Source organism: Perca fluviatilis, chromosome 15, assembly GCF_010015445.1.
Source record: "Perca fluviatilis chromosome 15, GENO_Pfluv_1.0, whole genome shotgun sequence".
NCBI classification, from domain to species: domain Eukaryota; kingdom Metazoa; phylum Chordata; class Actinopteri; order Perciformes; family Percidae; genus Perca; species Perca fluviatilis.
The window spans coordinates 15754478-15769398 of NC_053126.1; the positions used below are offsets into that span (position 1 = coordinate 15754478).

Consider the following 14921-nt stretch of genomic DNA (forward strand, 5'->3'; position numbering starts at 1 on the left):
GTTTAGCTCCGCCCACATTTGGCCCAACCCCGATCTGCGTACTGCAGTCAGGTACAATTGGATCTAGTGGCTGTAATTCTGCACCAAGGCTGAATTTCGGGAAACAGACTTCAGATACAGTATTAGGGGACCACCAAGGCCTATATAAAAGCATCCAAAGAGCACCATGTCATGGGACCTTTAATGAACATAACGTCCTGTAGAGGGTGCTAGCTCTGCTAGCGAGTTAAGGCTTGCTCAATTGTCCCAGCCAGTTCAGTGACTTTAACCAGTGGCCACAAAACTAGTAACAGCAGCAGCTGACCTCAGAGACTGGAAGCTTTTGTGCCTCTGTCCGGTAGATGCCGATGGGAATGTCTCCAGTGGAGCAGCACAGTTTCTGGTAGAGCCTGCCGTAGGTGCGGATCCACAGGTCATCCTCTGTGATTTTCATCTTGAAAACAAACACAATAAATCAGCCTCAGAGCTCTTCACAGTCTAAACAGACTGGATTGAAGCCAAGGCTGGGTACTTACAGCACAAAGGAAACCTGAGCCAGGCATGGAGTCTAAACCCAGCAGCAGCCTGGTGATGGAGATCATGTAGTCCTTCACAAATGACTGGCAGGAAAACACGGCATATGAGTCAACAGAAATAGATCATATTTGGCAACATTTTGTTTTTCAGTCAGAGTGAAGAGATTTTGTTTGAGATACCTGGTAGAGGAGAGTGTCTAGCATGCTGACACTGAACACCTTCCCTGCAGAGAAGGGCAGGCGGAACATAAACACCAGGTTGGACCCCTTCTCCCTTTCCTTCTACAGATCAAACACACACACACACGCACACACACACATTTTTTCCACGATTACACTAGTCTTGGAAGACATGAGATGATGTGATGGAAGTTTCTCAAATCCAAATGTAAGCATCATTGTAAGACCTGCACCCATAAAACCTTTTTGTTTTTAACCTTTTTCTTATCTTTGTTATTTCTTTGACAGAGTCAAGCATCCAGTCCAGCGTGCACTGGACTGAAGGCAACGCAACACTCAGGGCTAAAGATTTCTACTTGCAGAAAGAAAACACACACAAATATGCATTGCCCAAACAAAGAAAAACCTGAAAAGCCACTAGAGCTCCTTCCAGCTGAGAGGCAACACTGCTAGAAATTTCAAAAGCAATTATCTCATAATAATGTTATGAAATCCATTTTAATATGTGACGTCAAGCAGTGACTACCGGTAATTTGCTTATTTGTTGATACATGTTATTGATGCCCGAGGGGGGAATTCATTAGCTTCCACACGGAGAGCAACATTACAGTAACAACGACAGGAATTAAAAAAAGGCTATTATCAGTTATAAATGTTCGTGGCAGAACTTTACAGTGGATGCATTTCTAAAATCACAGAGAATAATAAATAAAAGATGTCTTTTATAATGCAAAACATTTTGCCCTGTTTGTTCTTATTTTCATTATGACCTCTGAAGGTGGAAGAAAGATTAAGAAAAGGTTGAAAGAGAAAGAAAGTAGGGGGTTTGAGGGAATGAAGCTTTTACCTTTTCCAGTTTGGACAGAGCCAGAGAGTAGTGGTCTTTGACCTTAAACTGCATAAAGCGCATGTTGGCTGGGTGGGTGAGCTCTGTGATGATACTTAGAGCTGGGAACAGTCTGGGAGGAAGAGGCAAAGAGACAGAGAGAGAATAAGTGGTAAACAATAATAAGAAAAAAAGACTCACTTTAAGATAGTGTGTGAGATGGCAGAGCAAGTTTGGGCAAAGCAGACCTGAAGAGGGTCTGCACATTGACGATGGTCTTTGCGTCGGCCATGTAGTCCTCCTCTGCAATCATGGAGCTCTCTTTGTCAACCACCACCATGGTGTCGGCAAAAGTGACTCCACATCGCAGCAAACTGTCTAGACTGTGGATAGCGTGACAGAGAAGGGCGAGTGGGGGATGATAAAGAAGAATAAGATCAGTGTTGAAGGGCAGCATGAAAAAATCAAAGAGTAATTTAAGTCAATTGAGAGGTGCAGAAGCACATGCATTAATTAGAAAATGAAGGAAATGAAGGAAATTATAGAAAATGAAAAAGGGGAAGACCCATGAAGAAATCAGCATGGTCTTTGGTCTGTCTTACTTGTCGATGGAGCCCACTGTGTAGAACACCATGGGGAACCAACAGATTGCCTCCAGGAAGTCTGCTTCAGGTCTGAACCAATCAAAACACAAATAGACTTAAGATTTCCTACCAGAAGAGATTTATATGTGCCATGATAAAGAGCGAACGTCCCCACAGAGACAAACTCCCGTCACTCAGCCTGAGAAATACAACACAGCCAAAACTGCCTGCAGAGAAAGCTGAAAATACCAGCACTACCCTAGAGTGACTCAGCATTTTATTGCCTTTTTATTGGATTCCACTCTCATTTGGCTGACTGCGTTTGTGTACCAGCCACAATACACGACACAGGATTGTGCAGCGCATTGTCCTGAAAACATTCCACAAATCATGTTTACGGTGATCTTGAATAGCTCAGTTTTTATCCTCCACTGACTATTAAAGGAGGAACCCTTTTGACCATCCTGCACAACCTAGATTTGTAGCATAGATGTTGAGCTCACAGCAACAATTTCGGGAAACACTAGTGTGGAGATAGGTCTGGCTATGTGGGACTAAGGCAACACTAACATGGGATCTATTCCAGTTTGAAGCTGTGTTTTCAAGCATGGCCAGCACATTTCATCAAATAACGTAGATGTGTCCTTACACACTCTCCAGCAGCAGCACGATGGGGTTGAGTTCTTTTCTGGGTCTGTAGTAGGCCCGTAGAGGCACAATGAAGTTGTACAGACCGTTTCCTGCACTCTCTGCAGACACAATGATCAATTTGTTTTTGAAGCCGTAGGAGCGGGCATCCTCAAAAGAGATGTGGTGACAAGCCTAGGAGAGAAGTAGAGTGGTCACTGAGGATGACTATGACAATGTGAACTTGTAAAATGATAAGATAGGGAGCCATTTAAATTCCATACCTTGTCCATACGCAGGCAGCAAAAAGGCATCTTTTCTTGAAGAAGGTGGCACAGCGCAGGCGAGCTGCCGATGTATGGAGAGTTCAGCGGGTATCCCTTCACCCACCTGTAGCACAAGCCAACAGTTACCATTGAATAAGTTCACATTTCAATTTAACAAAAATTTAAACGCCGTCTTTATGACTTACTCGCAGTGTCGACCCCACCAGTGGGCACTCTCATCTCTGTCACTGTCCTCTTTGCCCTCTTCTCCTCCCTCGTCCTCTGATTGGTCTCCGAGCAGGTCAAAGGCGGGGTTGTTGACACCGTCCACCAGCTCCAGGACAGGGGCGATGCTGTGCCGCCTCTCCTCTGCAGACTCTCCCATGGCAGGCAGGGCCAAAGTGTTAGTGCCACTCATCTCCGTCCGGGAGCTGCTCCTGCTTTCTCTTCTGCTGCCCAGCACGGTGCTCCCCGGGTCCTGGCCTTCTGGGCTGCTGTCACTGGAGTCCTGCAGGTCAATGGCCACTGTGCCTGTAACATCCACACACAGCCACAGTGATCAAGCAAAAGGTTTAAACACTATATGTGATGTGTTTGCACGGATCCTACATAATACATACAATAGTGAGAGCATTGAAAAATAGTGAGCTGTACATTCACTGTTGACCACAAGGGGGTGGTGTTGGTAAAACCAAAGTATCCGACATTTCAGTTCATTTGGCAGTTGCTCTCATCAAACTGGACTTATAATCAGATTCATGTTAATTCCTCAAAAAAGCTTTGCATATTTTTAAATCACCCAGATAGTTTTCAAATGTGAGAACTGCATAGTTCTGACAGCTGTGACTGTGCTGCTGTCTAAGACAGTTTAATGAGATTGCCAACACAGAAACAACACAGACACTGCAAAAAGAAGGTCAGTGTGTAAATGTCACACAGTCATTGTGCCGTGCACATCTGACTGACCCATGCTTGCGATGATACTGTGGACGGGCAGGCGGGTGAGTCCATGGTAGATGGTTTGGTGCACTCCCCTGGTATTTCCTCCCGTGCCGCCCCATGATGGCTCACTGTGGCCCCTGACAAATGCCGAGTTCTCCTCTTTGGAGATGTTGATGTAATAGCATGTGTCAGAGGCCCCCATGATGTGGCAGGGACCAGGGTTCAGTAGGATGTTGGTGGTGTCCAATCTGCGTATTCCAATCAAACATACTCCATACCTGCAGCCGCAAAGACAAGGTCAGCTCTGAACAGTGCAGTTTGGTGTGTGTTCTCATTTCTTGGCTTTTTCACATTATGACATACTTTTTGTGAGCATGAAAGGAGGCAAAGGTGAAACTCTTGCCCTGGTATTCCCCGAAGAATTTACTTTCTTCTAGGCGGATGTGATGCACCTCATTGGCTGAGCAGCGGCGGTAGGTTCGGTGCCACTGGTCTGCTGAACATGCACCACCCTCCCTGAGACAGAAAAGGAGGGATTGATCGGCCATGTGGGGAAAGATCTTTAAAACACGTAACACAAAGCATCCAGCTCAGCAACAGGGCCACACCAGAAGATTTTCCACTCAAGGTTTCAGAGGTAACATCTTACAGCTCTGTCAGAGCTGCTGATCAATACTTCAATCAGCAGAAAGATGTGCACAAGGACACTCAGTCTGTCTTAAAAATACGTAGGTCCCAGATGTAAACATTCACACAGTTAAGTGGACAACATTTTTCTCTTGGGGATATGGCTTTAGATGCGGAGGCTAAAGAGGTGATAGCATGAAGCAAGGGTGTGGGGGCAGTTTGAAAGTGGGTGGCCTGCGACAAAGAATGCATTATAGAAACAGGTGTTATAGCGAATTTGCAGTTTACAGGAACTAAGTGTAAGACTGGAGAGGAGGAGGACAAATCCTAGTCATGTAACATCGTCACAGCCAATAAACTAAATGGCATCATGTCCAGATATAGAAGCATACTTGTGAAACACACTGCTTTGGAATGCTGAACTCATCAGACACAAGCTATAGCGTACATCAGTTAGCAGTTCTTTAACATATAAACGCATGTATATTCAAACTCAATTAAAAAGTTTGTCACATTCTTGCCTATTTATAATTTTGTATAGATACGCTATTGTTTATGTTGGGATCACAAATTGGGGCTTTAAGATGACAGTTCCAATTTCAAGATGTGATCCAAAGAAAAGTTACAGGAAATAAATAAGTATTGGTTTTGGAGGACTCTACTGTCAACTTTTTAACCACAACACAAAAATCCTATTTGAATTTGTTCCATTTTAATCACTGGTATAGTTCTGCTATCATGCCATGATGATAAAAAGGATCCTACCTGTTGAGAGCTTGAAATGCTCCTACACGTTGCTTGAAGGCCTCTTGGGGTGCCATTCTGTGAAAAAAAAAAAGTGAAAGTTAGGTGATAAAAAGAAGCTCACTATTTACTTTATATTTGACTGTTAAGATCGTACTGTGAACAATCAAATAGAAAGAGACATAAACAAAGGAAGTGAACTCACTGTCCTCTGGAGGAGTGGATCAATAGAGTGATGAGTGTCGAGGTACCAGGGCACACACAGTTTAAAGCCAGCATGGCATACTTAAACTCTTCTTCACACACCACGTGATCTACACACACAGGAAAACAAGAAGGGCAAAGTGACCAAGATCAACACAAACACTCACATTCTACTCCATAAAAGTTTCAACTCTGAGCACAACAACGCCGCAGTGAATACAAATGTGCTCCTGGAAAAGACTCTCCTGGCCTTCGTCAGTGTGTATGAGTGACAGAGAAAGGTGGTTTCATCCCCCAAATCCAGGTGTAACATAAAGGGGTCACAAATGATCTAACCTAATCCCTGGTGGAGGCCATGCAGATTGCAGGTTTGGAGATATACATTTCTGAAGGTTATGCTTCCACCCACACAAGTGCGTAGTTTCTGTCTCCCCCATGAGGAATTCTAAGTAATGACAACACCACTGTTGGCGCGTCCACATGATACAGCCTTCCGTGATCGCGCACGAGCCCCCACCCCTCCTCGATGCAGTTGCTAGTAGCCAAGGAGGACTCTCGCACACAATAAATAATGCATTTCACAGACTGTGTTAATATGGCTGCATCTTGCCACTAAAAGTGTACATACACACATACTCAAATATGTCACTATTTTATACTGGAAAATGTGTAACTTGATGTTTGTCTACCAGAAATGAGTCAAGCAGACAGCCGTGTCTTTTGGGGGGTTGATTTGAAGACTTAGCAACGAGCTAGTGATTCAGTGTCAGCCTTTTAAAACTGCCTTTCAGTCACATCACCAGAGACTTAACGAAGCCCGACCTGTGAGCCAACCAAACCAAACTGAACAAACACAGATGACACTTCTCTCGTTTACCTGTTGCCACACTACCTCCTCTTTGAAAGGAAAAACCAATAGAGCTATTAATGTTTATAGTAAGTCAATCAGTGAATCTGGCCCAGGGAGAATCCTTTTTCCTTGCTGTGTAATTCTTGATTGCATTATCTTCAGAGGTGAGCACACAGGCATAACAGGGCTGTCTTGTTTATCAACAATGTTGAGCTTGGTCCTAAAAGCACAATATGTGCAGAAAATAATTGGTGATTACCGTCAGAGCCTGACATGAAGCATCAGACTCAATCAGCTGCCAGTCTGAGTAACAGGAGATTCAGCTGAGATGTAAATGCACTTTTTAATAAATTAGTCAGGTCTGTGTGTGTGTGTGTGCCTGAAGCTGCTGGTGGGAGGCACAACAATTAAAACGCTAATTGTGGATTTTCTGTTGAAGTAACAATGTTCTTTTAGCTCAGAACAGTACATCATAATGCAGCGCACACACAAACACAACGAGTAGCCTCTTGCTATTCAGCCTATGGATCTGCTTCAAAGTAGAAGCTTTTACAGAGCAAGGGGCATCTGAAAGTCTGCAGAATAAAAGACAAAAACATTGATGTTGCATCTGTGGAGCAACAGCATTCATACACACACTCTCACTTTCTCTGTCTGTGTCGTACACACCAGCACACACAAATCTCTAACTCCCAAAGCACAGACACACTAGTCACACACCAAGTCGACACAGAGTCTTTCTTTTCCAATTTCCAACGTCCTTCTTGCACTTGTTTTTACTACTGTAATCGCAGCGCTTCCCATCATCTGCTTACTGTTCACCATAGTCCTCTATTCTGCAGGTGCCTGGACCCAGACCAGGAGGGAAACCAATTACAGACCACGACACTCTGTGCATACACACACAATCTCTCGCTCTCTTTCTGTCGCCCTCGCTTAGAAGATCTGGGTCTTTGTACCCATCTCTTCAGACTGTTGTTTTCTATCACAGACTGGTATTAAAGGTCTGTGTGGATATGTGTGTGTATGTGTGCGCAAATGTGGTTATTTGCACCCTCTGCAGGAGTGCAATTACAACTTGACCACAGGTCCACTGGTTAAGCTAATTAAATCAGTAGGCTGTTATTGTTTGTGTGAGTGAACTGCACACCGTGCAGCTAGAATGAGCCAAACTCAGGAGGGCGACTAGCTTTTGTCATTCAAAACATAAACTGTGGAGATAATCAATCGACACTCTGCATCCAATTCTGTGTGGTTACTCAAAAGCCTCAGGGTGTCCTACCCTGCTGCAGCATCATACCGACAGATCCTTTCTAATGAACGCTGAGCTGTTTTTAAGCTATTCCTGTGGATCAAATTAAATCCTGTATCTCTTGCTCATTAATGCCTCCCACACTAGCACTTAGTGGGCATATTCCAAGTGGTGTCAAAACATGACATCTGCACTTACAGTAATGTCCTTGTGCCTGCATACTGATTTGTTCCCTGAGTCTGGTGAATTCAGGGTTAGAGAGACATATATATATATATATATGTTATGTTATATATGTGTTATATGTTATGTTATATAACATGTTATATATATATATATATATATATATTATATATATATATATATATATATATATATATATATATATATATGTTCTTCAAGGGTACTTTACTTCTCACTATAGTCCTGCAGGAAATTTATTATTCTGTAACGAAAGGCCGTCGTGTCAACAAGGGCATGACTACTGCCTATTCCATAAGAAACAATATTATTATTTTTTTTTTTATTGAATGAGGTTCTATGTCAAACAAGCAGTTTGAAGACTTCGAAGAACAGAGGTGTTCCTGTGGATGCTGAGTAGGCTTTCTCCGGACCGGGGAGAATGACGGCACCAGTGTCCCATTACGCACCGTTCAACAGGTTCCAAGGCGACAAGGAAACAGGGTTATCCCATCAATCTTGCCACTGTGGCAGAGCCTGGCCTCCATCCTGCTTCCGAAGGCCACCGCGGTCTCCACGGGACCAGGTCCATTCCCGCCTCACCGACTGCGCGCACCTGCTTAGGTGACCGTGGCGCGGAACAGCATTGCTCTGCTGTCTCCGCCATGACCGCTAAAGGTGATTTGCCAATGCACCCTGTTGCGGCATGGATTAAGAAATAGTATGTGTCCATTACCAGTGTCATTTCCCCACTTCCCATTCATTTCTATGGAAGCAGCTGTGCTATGCATCATGGGCATAAGCCCCTGCAGGCAGCATCCACCTGGTCCAATCCACCCCTGAGCCGCTTCGCTAACAACGTTGTCAGTGGCAGTGACGGGCCACGGGGAACGCATGTCTCACTCCAGCTGAGAGTCGGAAACACAACTGCCCTATTAAGGGCCACAGAGTTTCCCTTAAAGAGCAGTTTCCTCTCAGTCAGCCCACTTTTGTTCCTGCTGAGCATCTTGCTGCCACTGAGACACACGTTCCCCTCATACGCACAGACAGGCTCGCCGCCACACTCACATGCACAAGAACTAAGAAAAGAGATCATATTTCTCCTGTAATAGCTTCTCTGCATTGGCTTCCTGTAAAATCCTTCTCCTGACCTACAAAGCTCTAAATGGTCAAGCACCATCATATCTAGAAGAGCTCTTTGTACCTTATTATCCCACTAGAGCACTGCGCTCCCAGAATTTAGAGCTACTTGTGGTTCCTAGAGTCTCTAAAAGTAGAATGGGAGCCAGAACCTTCAGCTACCAGACTCCTCTCCTGTGGAACCAGCTCCCAATTTGTGTTCGGGGGGCAGACACCATCACCACATTTAAGAATAAACTGAAAACACTCCTCTTTGATAAAACTTATAGTTAAGGAGTGAGGAGTTGCAGCGTACGCCTAGACCGGCAGGGCAGGGTGTATAGCTACAGACACAGCACCCCTGGTTATCTCTGCTTCTCTTCATAGTCATCTAACATATAATTAATAATATATTGAGAGTAGAGGGAGGCAGGCCAGTACAGCCCGATCCGGTTGGGGAGAGTTCTTGCCTGACCAGGCTCCTCTCCTTAACCTGCCTCTCTTAGTTATGCTGTTATAATTCTATAATTCTATAATTCTAGACTGCGGGGGAAATTCCTTCCTTCCTATGACACACTGAGCTGCTCTCTCCTCTCTCTTTTCATTGTTTCCTTTAGTGTGCATCCTTGTCCCAGAAATGTTTATTACTAACCTAGCTCTGGGGAGTTTACTCCCTGTAGTCCATTTGTTTCTTTTTCGCCCAGAATATTTTTCCATGGCACCAAGATCTGGGTCCTGGATGCAGCTGTCGCTGTGGTCCTGCTACACCCTGCTACGCGCTGCGATGCGTCCTGCAGTGTCCTGCTGCGTCGTGCCGCGTCCACTGCGTCCACCCACGCCCTGCTGTGCCACGCTACATCCTGTAACGCCCTGCTGTGCCCTGCTATGACATGAACTACTACAACTACCATTGTAGTCACTGTTCCATTATCTTTATTATGACTATCAATGCCACTGTTCATCACACACCCAACCACACACCGCCTACCAAGAGTTTGGGTCTGCCGAGGTTTCTTCCTAAAAGGGAGTTTTTCTGTCGCAACAGCCACTGCTAATGCTTGCTCTTGGGGGAATTACTGGAATTGTTGGGGCTTTGTAAATTATAGAGTGTGGTCTAGACCTACTCTATCTGTAAAGTATCTCGAGATAACTCTTGGTATGATTTGATACTATAAATAAAATTGAAATGAAATTGAATTGCAGTACCGCAGGCGAAGTGCAGGAGAAGCCCAGTCACTGTGTGTCAGAATCAACAGGAGTAAACACCCACTCAAAGTGCGTGTTGATACGTAGTTATTCTCCACCTCCCAGCTGATTAAGTGGGTTGGTGAGTGTCCCCCCCTAGCAGGCTTTTTTTCGGTCCTATGATCTGAATACACATTTTGGTCGCTGACCCCGCCATGCATCCCAAACATAGCGGCCAGCAGACCTACCACAGCTTGTGAGAAACTAACAATCACTTCACACAGTTGCGGGGAGTGCACAATGCTTACTGCTATGTAAACAATATCAATTTTGATACATAAAAACCTGTACAGTGTGAGTAGGAAGAGGAGCTAGACTATGCTATCTGCTTGTGGATTTTGGTGTCACAGGTGGCATTGACTACATCAGCTTCGCCCTTAACCCAATAGCAACAGCTCTTAGAGGGTGAAGTCTATACGAAATAGAACAATAGTTAGGTATTGTATTCCTAAATTCTATGAGTATAGGCATAGCTCTCTAAGATCCAGGCCACCTGCTTCACTAACATTGACTGAAGAAAAATGCTGATGTTGGCTGGTCTTGCAGCTGTAATATACAGTAACTGCAGACAGAAGAGAGGCCCGTGCAGGGCACAAGGGCGTGAAAGAAATCTTCATGACTGCACATGCAATAGCAACAGCTCTTAGAGGGCTATGCCTATACTCATAGAATCTGGAGTTACAATACGCAACTATCGATATTTGTCCAACACTATGTTACAGCTGCCTGACTCCCAGCACAGTAGCAGGAGTTTCACCCCACAGTGCTAACTGATAATCAAAGAACATGAATTTATCTTTCTACCTAACAATTCCTGCCCGAATTACAACAAAGTCTTAGTCTGGCTATGGCAGTGACGTATTTAAACAGCACTGCAGGGGCAAAGGAGGATTGCCTGCGGGGAAAACTCATCTGCCAGGTTAGCAAAGCACTAGAACTCCTCAAAGGTGATTTTCTTTGCCAAGGTAGCAAAGTCAAACGTTCATCATTGATAGAGACAGCTGGGATGAGGGCGGCAAGCTAGAATTGAGTTTTCCAGGGCTGTAGGCAGAGAGATGTGTGACAGAGAGGAAAGCGTGAGAGAGAGTTTATCTTCTTTTACTTGCAGACGATTGACTGGTATTTCTGTTGAGCAGGAAGGGAAGAGAAGCTCTCCAAAATGTAAAAAAACACAAAAACCCTCAGAGGGCTTCAAGCCAAGCCGATCTGTCCAGTACTTCCTCATAGCTGGGAGGACAGAGAGCTGTGTACGGCAAAGCCATGCTGATAGAAAATACAATTCTCTGACTTACAAATCAAGCTGACAAACTGGTAGAAAATGGGACAGGAAAATTAAATCGACAGGACAGCTCAGTTTCCCATGTCATAACAAGGCAACCCTGCAGAAGCAAAATAATCACCAATCTTCACACCTCCAGTCACAAACTGAGAAAAATCACCTTTTGAACTGGGCCAGGACATTTTTTAGTAGGTCTCATCCCATTATTATCTGCATTCTGATCAAATAACAGTAGATGCATGCAAACAAGAAGAAACACACACAACTCAGCTGTCACTGTCAGTGTATTCGATTTCACACTCCCTTGCCCACCTGCAAATTTGACGTGGAACTTGTTCTCTGGCTTGAGAATTTGGACGTAGAGGGGGCAATTTGGAGCGAAATCTTTCACTGCCCAGGCTCGGAGGATGGTCTGATGATCCTGAGAAAATTGGAGACAGAGGAGAGTGAGATGGATGGAGTGAAAAGAAGGGAGAGAGAGAGAGAGAGAGAGAAAAAGAAAGAGAGAGAGAGAGAGAAAGGTAGAAACCCACTGTTAGGAGAATCAGATTGTAGCTCTTCTGTAATAACCCTCTTAAACCGCTGACTGCACTCAAATGGCCTTTGAAACATTTTAGAGTTGTTATGTAATTCTGACATCTTTCTACAAAGAAGTATTCAAGGCTGGTATTTGAACACTCAAATAAAAATTGCGACCTGATGATGATAAAATTAAGTAATTACAATTCAGCTGCCAAATCATTCAGTGTGAAAACCAGGGTGTAGATTAAGCAGTGTTATCATGGCATGCAGTGCTGTGTAACACTGCACCTATAGAGTCCATTGTTGTTGTTTTTTTGCACATATGTGTGTAGTATTAATTTTTGTGTCAGGCCTGTGTTTCTTTTACTCTCAGCTTTAGTCATTTTTACTGTGTGATTTACGTTTCGTTGGAAAAATATCATAAAACAACAAGCACAAAACTTCAGCCAATGCAGTAAGCTAAATCAAAGCTGCTCCAGAAAAATATTAAACGCAACATGAAATGACATGAAATAATTTGTTTGTTTGTTGAAAAACTACATTTTAAGGCAAATAGACTTAATATGGATGTTTTGCAGTGTGAGTAGTCATGGCGATACAGGGAAGCAGTAAGGAACGTACAGCAGCAATACGGTCCACTTCAAACCGGTTACTGAGGATAAAGCAGGCCTCAGCATCGTCCATCCTGCAGGCAGTTAGTAGAGCATGTGGCCATGGGAGCGAGGGAGATAGATAAACAGAGGGAGAGAGAGAATCGGGGAAGCGATGAGGAGAGAAGACACGGGGAGGAGGGTGTTGTCATGTTATTGAGGGAGAGGACAAAAGAGAAAAAAGCAGGACAATAGAACAACAATCAAACCAATGTGTCTTTAAGCCCACACTATTTAGGGTTGAGATAGTCGGAGGCGAGGAGACAAGTAGATTAAAAAAAAAAAAACAGGCTTTTGCTCCTTTTCTTTCCCCGTGACAAAGCCAGCTAAGGTGCTGCAGCTGTATTATCAAAAGCCAGGGGGTAAACAATAAGCAATACGACTCAAACTGTAATTACAGCCGTTACTTCAAGGCTGTAGGTGCTTTAGGTATTAATTGTGAGCTCAAGCTTCTATATGAGGCTTTTCGTTTCAAGGTGTCTTCTTAACTCAGGTCTATTCTAGGCTTTTTTAGGGCTTGACTGTTGTTGAATTATTTTGGGATAATAATGCTTCTAATGGGTTTGTAGAGACAGATAATAGATAGATAGATAGATAGATAGATAGATAGATAGATAGATAGATAGATAGATAGATAGATAGATAGATAGATAGATAGATAGATATTAAACTAAATACATCTATAAAATCAGACTCTTGATTGTTGTTGTTTTTAGTCATAGTGACTCACTTGGCCCTCATCAGGTCTTGGTCTTTAAGGGCGGAACCCTGCAGGTAGATGACTCTCTGGGCCCACAGAGGAACGTGTAGGACCCTCCGAACCTGGACATCCATCTCTGCTGGGCAAAGGATCACCACATAGTAGTCCTACACACACACACACACACACACACACACACACACACACACACACACACACACACACACACACACACACACACACACACACACACACACACACACACACACACACACACACACACTTTGTATTGTGGTTGAAGAGTATTTAACCCCAAGAAAATACAGTCACAGATTGTATTTTTGTTTCCTTGCCAATCTTTAGGAGAAAGGGTAGAGGGGAGACGCTAGAGGGGAAGGTAGAGACCGCTTGAGAGTGGCATACCGCAGAGGATAGCAAAGGGAAAAGTCCATCTCAGCATATGTGCACTGGAGGTTCACTTATGTAAATTGCATCCTGGACCACTGCTTGGCTTCCAAACTAATTGTGATGTCACAAAATCCTGCTTTAATAACCAGGTCCAATTTAAAGTAAGCACAGGGAAGATTTTCCCCTTGAACATATTAATGTGAGACAGTCTTCTGTTATCAAACTGAGTAACAATATGCAAAACACTCTCTTCTTTACCCTATAAGCTAGCCATTTACACTATCCAATTGCAGTAGTGAGGACCAATCAAATCAGAACAAACACAGAGAGCTATGCACACATGGATGCACCCTCAAATAAACACACACATCTGCTCCAACATGAATAAGACAGCAGTTTGATCTGTGCTATTGGTGAATTAATGCTCAGCTGTTAGGGCTACTGAAGAGGATTACAGACAACAAACACAAGACCACCCCCCCCCCCAACACCCTCTTGTCCTACTTAAAACCATTTAGAGAGACCTGTAGTCGGGGGTGAGCGAAGAACTCATTGAGGAAGTCCATGAGGAGGTCGATCTTGAGAAAGCTGACGCACAGCACCACGTGTTTCTCCGTCTGTGCCCTGTAGCGGCTGTAGTTCCCCCCGGACTTCTGCCGCTCCATCCACAGAAAGGCCAGCTGCTCGAACTATTCAGGGTGACATCCATCACATTCAACAGATGGAAATTGGATTAAGTTAGCTGGAATACAGGGAGGAGCCAGGTGGCTTAAGAAAAGAAAACAATGCCTTAGAGTAGTGCTTATTTTGATTAGTGAGAGTGTTTGGGGGAATTAAGAAATGTGGAGATGTGGTTCAGGATGGTGGCCGAATGGAACATGAAAGCAGACATTAATAGAGGAAGGTAGGTTACAGAACAGTATAGGCCTGAGCAAAATTGCGCTGATTCTTTTTTATATGTGTGGAGGGATATGTGGGAAGATGGTCAAGAGTCAAGAGACTGTTGTTTTTTTTTTTACAGATTTCCTTTAAAATACCCAAATATTTTACAGTGAGCACATTGGCTTTAACTCATTCATGACACAGCTTACTGGGCTGCAAAAAGATGCTGATCACTGTAGTTTGCAGTAAATTATTTCTTCTTCCAACAGAGCTCAGAAAATGTTTTAATACTAGTACAATACTTTTAAAATAATGGTAC

General features: G+C 43.9%; 1 protein-coding gene across 2 annotated transcripts in view; it reads right to left on the minus strand.

Moving 5' to 3' along the window:
• The window catches only part of LOC120574502 (potassium channel subfamily T member 2), a 41725-nt gene that overhangs the window by 7687 nt on the left and 19117 nt on the right, over nt 1-14921 (minus strand). The window contains exons 11-27 of one of the 2 annotated variants that reach the window (XM_039824851.1): nt 14245-14409; nt 13343-13479; nt 12584-12647; nt 11753-11861; nt 5517-5625; nt 5333-5389; nt 4304-4456; nt 3965-4218; nt 3205-3529; nt 3017-3122; nt 2755-2927; nt 2124-2195; nt 1770-1904; nt 1543-1654; nt 696-794; nt 516-599; nt 305-433 (exon numbers count right to left, since the gene is read on the minus strand). In XM_039824851.1, the coding sequence (XP_039680785.1) occupies nt 305-433; nt 516-599; nt 696-794; nt 1543-1654; nt 1770-1904; nt 2124-2195; nt 2755-2927; nt 3017-3122; nt 3205-3529; nt 3965-4218; nt 4304-4456; nt 5333-5389; nt 5517-5625; nt 11753-11861; nt 12584-12647; nt 13343-13479; nt 14245-14409 (2283 nt within the window). Of the gene's footprint in view, nt 1-304; nt 434-515; nt 600-695; nt 798-1542; nt 1655-1769; nt 1905-2123; nt 2196-2754; nt 2928-3016; nt 3123-3204; nt 3530-3964; nt 4219-4303; nt 4457-5332; nt 5390-5516; nt 5626-11752; nt 11862-12583; nt 12648-13342; nt 13480-14244; nt 14410-14921 lie in introns of both variants that reach the window. The other variant, XM_039824850.1, reaches the window with a different exon arrangement.